The 7,500-nt window shown below is 44.0% G+C and overlaps 1 protein-coding gene across 1 annotated transcript in view; it reads right to left on the reverse strand.

The window, feature by feature from the left end:
• Positions 1–5,077, reverse strand: part of LOC125029301 (adhesive plaque matrix protein-like) — an 8,914-nt gene extending 3,837 nt beyond the window's left edge. Inside the window, exons 1-5 of the mRNA XM_047619211.1 lie at positions 4,962–5,077; positions 4,582–4,674; positions 2,835–3,006; positions 1,710–2,594; positions 1–1,325 (exon numbers count right to left, since the gene is read on the reverse strand). The exon at positions 1–1,325 is cut by the window's left edge and continues 196 nt beyond it. Of these exons, the coding sequence (XP_047475167.1) occupies positions 1–1,325; positions 1,710–2,594; positions 2,835–3,006; positions 4,582–4,674; positions 4,962–5,077 (2,591 nt within the window). The remainder of the gene's footprint in view (positions 1,326–1,709; positions 2,595–2,834; positions 3,007–4,581; positions 4,675–4,961) is intronic.
• Between the last annotated feature and the right edge of the window lie 2,423 nt (positions 5,078–7,500).

Below are 7,500 nucleotides of genomic sequence, written 5' to 3' on the forward strand. Positions count from 1 at the left end.
GGTATCTTGTACAGTGAGGCTGGGGTACTAGATGGTACCTTGTATGACGGAGAAGGAGACTTCGGAGGTACCTTGTACAGTGAGGCTGGGGTACTAGATGGTACCTTGTACAGTGAGGCTGGGGTACTAGATGGTACCTTGTACAGTGAGGCTGGGGTACTAGATGGTACCTTGTACAGTGAGGCTGGGGTACTAGATGGTACCTTGTACAGTGAGGCTGGGGTACTAGATGGTACCTTGTACAGTGAGGCTGGGGTACTAGATGGTACCTTGTACAGTGAGGCTGGGGTACTAGATGGTACCTTGTACAGTGAGGCTGGGGTACTAGATGGTACCTTGTATGACGGAGAAGGAGACTTCGGAGGTACCTTGTACAGTGAGGCTGGGGTACTAGATGGTACCTTGTACAGTGAGGCTGGGGTACTAGATGGTACCTTGTAAGACGGAGAGGGAGACTTCGGAGGTACCTTGTACAGTGAGGCTGGGGTACTAGATGGTACCTTGTACAGTGAGGCTGGGGTACTAGATGGTACCTTGTATGACGGAGAAGGAGACTTCGGAGGTACCTTGTACAGTGAGGCTGGGGTACTAGATGGTACCTTGTACAGTGAGGCTGGGGTACTAGATGGTACCTTGTACAGTGAGGCTGGGGTACTAGATGGTACCTTGTACAGTGAGGCTGGGGTACTAGATGGTACCTTGTACAGTGAGGCTGGGGTACTAGATGGTACCTTGTATGACGGAGAGGGAGACTTCGGAGGTACCTTGTACAATGAGGCTGGGGTACTAGATGGTACCTTGTACAGTGAGGCTGGGGTACTAGATGGTACCTTGTACAGTGAGGCTGGGGTACTAGATGGTACCTTGTATGACGGAGAAGGAGACTTCGGAGGTACCTTGTACAGTGAGGCTGGGGTACTAGATGGTACCTTGTACAGTGAGGCTGGGGTACTAGATGGTACCTTGTACAGTGAGGCTGGGGTACTAGATGGTACCTTGTAAGACGGAGAGGGAGACTTCGGTGGTACCTTATATGATGGCGATGGAGTCTTTGTTGGTACCTCATATAATGCTGATGGAGTCCTAGTTGGTCCTTTATATAGTGACGACGGAGTCCCAGATGGTACCTCATACAAAGGGGAAGGAGACTTCGGTAGTGGTACTTCATATGCCGGTGCCTTGTACAGCGATGATGGAGTACTCGATGGTATCTTAAACGACCAGGAAGAGGGTACCTTGTAAGATGGCGTTGGAGTGCTAGATGGTACTCTATAGGACGAAGAAGGAATTTTCGGCGGTACCCTATAGGACGGGGAAGGGGGTACCTTATAGGACGGGGAAGGGGGTACCTTATAGGACGGGGAAGGGGGTACCTTATAGGACGGGGAAGGGGGTACCTTATAGGACGGGGAAGGGGGTACCTTATAGGACGGGGAAGGGGGTACCTTATAGGACGGGGAAGGGGGTACCTTATAGGACGGGGAAGGGGGTACCTTATAGGACGGGGAAGGGGGTACCTTATAGGACGGGGAAGGGGGTACCTTATAGGACGGGGAAGGGGGTACCTTATAGGACGGGGAAGGGGGTACCTTATAGGACGGGGAAGGGGGTACCTTATAGGACGGGGAAGGGGGTACCTTATAGGACGGGGAAGGGGGTACCTTATAGGACGGGGAAGGGGGTACCTTATAGGACGGGGAAGGGGGTACCTTATATGATGGCGATGGAGTACTCGATGGTACCTTATAAGACGAGGAAGGGGGGGTGCTGGATGGTACTCCGTAGGACGAAGAAGGAATTTTTGGTGGTACCTTATATGATGGCGATGGAATACTCGATGGTACCTTATAAGACGAGGAAGGGGGGGTGCTAGATGGTACTCTATAGGACGAAGAGGAAAAGTTCGGGGGTACCTTATAAAGTGGTGATGAAGTGCTTGAAGGTACCTTATAGGACGGGGAAGGGGGTACCTTATATGATGGCGATGGAGTACTCGATGGTACCTTATAAGACGAGGAAGGGGGGGTGCTAGATGGTACTCTATAGGACGAAGAAGGAATTTTTGGTGGTACCTTATATGATGGCGATGGAGTACTCGATGGTACCTTATAAGACGAGGAAGGGGGGGTGCTAGATGGTACTCTATAGGACGAAGAAGGAATTTTTGGGGGTACCTTATATGATGGCGATGGAGTACTCGATGGTACCTTATAAGGTGACGAGGAAGTTTTTGTTGGTACCTTATATAATGATGATGGAATACTCGATGGTACCTTATAAGACGAGGAAGGGGGGGTGCTAGATGGTACTCTATAGGACGAAGAAGGAATTTTCGGCGGTACCCTATACAGGGACGAGGGAGTACTCGATGGTACCTTATAAGACGAGGAAGGGGGGGTGCTAGATGGTACTCTATAGGACGAAGAAGGAATTTTTGGTGGTACCTTATAGGAAGGGGAAGGGGGTACCTTATAGGACGGGGAAGGGGGTACCTTATATGATGGCGATGGAGTACTCGATGGTACCTTATAAGACGAGGAAGGGGGGGTGCTGGATGGTACTCCGTAGGACGAAGAAGGAATTTTTGGTGGTACCTTATAGGAAGGGGAAGGGGGTACCTTATAGGACGGGGAAGGGGGTACCTTATAGGACGGGGAAGGGGGTACCTTATAGGACGGGGAAGGGGGTACCTTATAGGACGGGGAAGGGGGTACCTTATAGGACGGGGAAGGGGGTACCTTATAGGACGGGGAAGGGGGTACCTTATAGGACGGGGAAGGGGGTACCTTATAGGACGGGGAAGGGGGTACCTTATAGGACGGGGAAGGGGGTACCTTATAAGATGGCGATGGAGTACTCGATGGTACCTTATAAGACGAGGAAGGGGGGGTGCTAGATGGTACTCTATAGGACGAAGAAGGAATTTTCGGCGGTACCCTATACAGGGACGAGGGAGTACTCGATGGTACCTTATAAGACGAGGAAGGGGGGGTGCTAGATGGTACTCTATAGGACGAAGAAGGAATTTTTGGTGGTACCTTATAGGACGGGGAAGGGGGTACCTTATAGGACGGGGAAGGGGGTACCTTATAGGACGGGGAAGGGGGTACCTTATAGGAAGGGGAAGGGGGTACCTTATAGGACGGGGAAGGGGGTACCTTATAGGACGGGGAAGGGGGTACCTTATAAGATGGAGTGGGAGTACTTGATGGTACCTTGTAAGACGAGGAAGGGGGGGTGCTAGATGGTACATATTACGAACGTTCGCCGTGAATCGTGAAGCAAAATTTCTTTGTTTATTTCTTTAGAAAGTTCGTATAAAGTTCAGTTTCTTTCCGACTCTTGTTTTGGGGATATATCTGTGATCAGGATGTGATAATCAGCTCATCGAAGGGTTGGTTTACAATTGTTCAAAATTTTCACAAGCCTACAAAACATACACTTTTTGGAGACTGCCCCCCCCCCCCCTCAAAAAGTGTACAAAAATGTTGAAGCCTATTTTATTATGTCGAACATGTTCATTATATATTCATATTCATATTCATTACTATATTATCATACAATCATATTCGTATTTATATGTTTTATTTACTATTATTCATTTATTGCAATTATTTATCATCATTATTATTTATTATATACTTATAATTCTATACTATAAACTGTATATATAAATATATATATATTATATATATATACTCATTATGTAGATATTATGTATATATATTATATGTTTATTATTATACATTTATATTTATTATTATTATATTATCATATAAAGGAAGACTATTTTATTATATCAAAGCAGAGACAAACAAGTGTTGATTATATTTTGCGTGTAAGCACCATCTGTTCGGCCCACGATTTTTTCTCCATTTTGAAAACCGCTCCCTCTCCCTCCCTCCCCCTCGCCCAGCGCTTGTGAAAATGTTGAAAAATGTGAACCACCCTTTACTAAATCAGAGAATGGGATTATAATCTACATTACTATAGATGTGTAGTTTTTTTTTCGTTATCATAACCGGGGACGTGATAAAGGGTGTTATTACATTTGAAAACTACGAAGTATAGTGGATAAAAAACAAAACAAAAAAAGAGCAGTCACAACCATCCACACTGGTGAAAATAAGTATATATTTTTTTGTGATATTTATTGACATAGGCCAATTAACCTATGCCAGTAAAATGCAGTATTTGAGGAAGGGGGAGGGCGCATGCAACGTGTCATTTAGTGAGGGGGGCATTAGAAAAAAAAAAAAAAAAAAAAAATGGAAACCACTGCATTAACAATAATGTACTAATATGAACTTCTATCAACTAGGTTCCAGATTCGAAAATTTCATGTACTAGTACTAAAGTCGCGCACATTCATTTATGCACTTACATAAATATCTTACTCTTACTCGGCATAGGAACATATACACTTACACACGCAATTCTCAACATCACTCATTACGTAAGACTGTCCTCTCACCCCCTGACATGTATCATTTTTTCCCCTCGTAATTCTGTATAATTAGCCTCGGATTTTCCCTCGCTGATTGAGCGTGCTTCTCACGTGCTTTCTATCAGCGCACATACGTGTTCTTGCATGCTTGATGAGGTTCTGTATGGATGTGCTTTTCATCACCTGGTGCCTGTGCGCATCTGCTTGCCATTTCGCACTTGACTTTTCTGCTTATTAATGAATGTCTAGTCACAACAATTTTTGGGTTATATACCCTCATGTCGCCGGTGACGTTAGTGTGTCCGTGTACGTTTAACGAGTAACGTAATTTTAAATAAAATGTCAAACGTAAGAAATGAAGGGAGTGGTTGTAACGCGGGAATTGTTGTAAAGAAAAAGCCTACACGCAGAGATTCGGCACAATGAAGGAGGCTTAATGCTTTTCTTCTAATCATATGCACTGGCTAAAGCACGACTCAATTCCCCGACGTGGAGAAGCACCCGGCCGCTTCACCTCTTCATCCAGCCCGGAGAAGGAACACCCTTATCACTCGCGTTAATCCCGAAGTCCATTTTCCTGCTGGCGTGGAGGCCGGGGACGCGACTAACCTGCAGCAGCACACACGCCATGGCGACGAGTTCTGGGGGACCCGTGGCACCCAAGCTGGATTTTAATACTAGCCATCGTTCCGGAACGCAAGTCACAGGAGGCGCGTGTGGAGGTGGGTGGATGGGGGGGCGGGGGGGGGGGAGGTGGCACTTGGCACTCCACTGACCGCTCCCGGGGCGGGCCAGGAGCGCGTCTGTCGCCTGCCGTGGGTGTGGTCGAGAGAGAGAGAGAGAGAGGGGGGGGGAGTGCAACTGAGGTCCTCGGCGGCCGATGAAGCAGAATAAATGCCACGTTGCTTGACAGTGTCGAGATCTCCCTCCCTGTCCATTTGTCTAAATTTAGATATTCGGTGAAGTGACATTACATCTCGTAAAGTCCTCACGACAAGCCTGAATTGCCAGCAGTATTATTGCGTGATTACATTTGTTATAATGCTTTTCAATAAGCACGAGAAATAAAAGCAGCAATAATGATTATGATGATGACGGCAAAAACATGAATACAATAACATCGCAAAGGCAAAAGCACTCCCCATTCTTTTTCTCTCGTCTCCATCTGCACCAAATCAAGTAACTCCACCCTTTACTTCCACAACCCGACGCAAACATCCACATCGAAGAACATCCACTCATTCGCGCTTCATTTTCTCCACATTCCACCAAAGCAACGCGACGCGACGACCAGAAAAACGAAATCCAAGTCATCATTTCCACCAAGTCATCAGGCTATCGCTTTACTCGCCAGCAGGTCACCAACACCACTACCTACGCAACACCCTGTCGCCTGGATAGCGCTTTTACGCTACGGATTGCCGCTACAAACAAACCGCTACGTCCAACCGCTCCGCTACGTCCCGGGGTCGTAGACTTCTGTATTTTTTCTTTCTTTCTTTCTTCTTTGTTTCCCTTTGATTAAGTATGTAAAAAAAAAAAAAAAAAAAAAAAAAAAGGTACATATCAGTACTTGTTACGTAGAGTTTGATATTAACTATTTACATGGGCTGAAAAGTGACCGGGTATGAATGAGAATGAATATCTTCATTGTTATGTATTCGTGATGAAATTATAACATTCTGTCTTTTATCATATTTTTGTTTTGTCCTTCGATATCGACATTATTATTATCAGTATTATTAATATCGTTATCATCATTATTTTTATTACCACCATTCAAATCCTCCTTCTTCTTGTCCTTCTCATCTTCACGACGACCATCACTATCATCATCACCATCACTTCCATCATCATCACTATCATCATCACCATCACTGTCATTATCACCATCACTATCATCCTCACCATCACTATCATCATCATCATCACCATCTCCATCACTATCATCATCATCACCATCTCCATCACTATCATCATCACCATCACTATCATCACCATCTCCATCACTATCATCATCACCATCACTATCATCACCATCTCAATCACTATCATCATCACCATCACTATCATCACCATCTCAATCACTATCATCACCATCTCAATCACTATCATCACCATCTCTCACTATCATCCACTATATATTACTATAGCGCCCCTTGATCATCTCCCTCGTTATTAACAGCATAGCCATCATTAACACGTGCATTATACTAGCCTCGTATGTACTTGCACGCATACCTGCAATATTAATGTCTGTACAATTGCATCAGTCTTCAATATACGAAGGTCACGTTTGCACGCTGCATGATCAGACTTTCTTGGTTGTCATGCATGTTATTTCCTGACACACACGAAGATACATCCACACACACACACAAACGCACACACACACAGACAAACGCACTTAGACACACCCATAACTTACGCAACTGTAAGCAGGCTTTGTATGCTTACGTATTCTGACACTTAAGCTTAGGTACTTCCACACCCAATACATGGTCAAAATTGCAAACCCCAGATGCACATGTAGGTCTACACCTGAGCATTAACGTTTGCACACATTATGCTTTTTAAGAGACACACACACGCTTCTGTCAATTTTTGGTCAAGATCTTATCCACTTCGAGAGAAATTTAATGTGGAAATACAGTTAATACGAAAGATTATTTGACTAAAGAGAGAAAAAAGAGGAGTTTCTTGTAGTAAACTTTCAGAGGAATGAATTAAAGTGAATTATTCTGGCGGAGAGAGAGCATTGAGATGTAGGCGAGATATCCCTACAAAGTGGGAATGATAAATTTTTGTGTATACCTGAAAATAAAATATAACTTAATAATAATAATAATTATGATAATAATAATAATAATAATAACAATAATAATGATGATAATAATAATAATAATAGTTATGATAATAATCATAATAATAATAACAATAATAATGATAATAATAATAATGATAATAATAAGAATGATACTACTACTACTGCTAATAACAATAACAATAATAATGATAATGTTAATAATAATAATCATAATAATGATAATGAT

This window comes from Penaeus chinensis, chromosome 9 (genome assembly GCF_019202785.1).
Source record: "Penaeus chinensis breed Huanghai No. 1 chromosome 9, ASM1920278v2, whole genome shotgun sequence".
Lineage (NCBI taxonomy): Eukaryota > Metazoa > Arthropoda > Malacostraca > Decapoda > Penaeidae > Penaeus > Penaeus chinensis.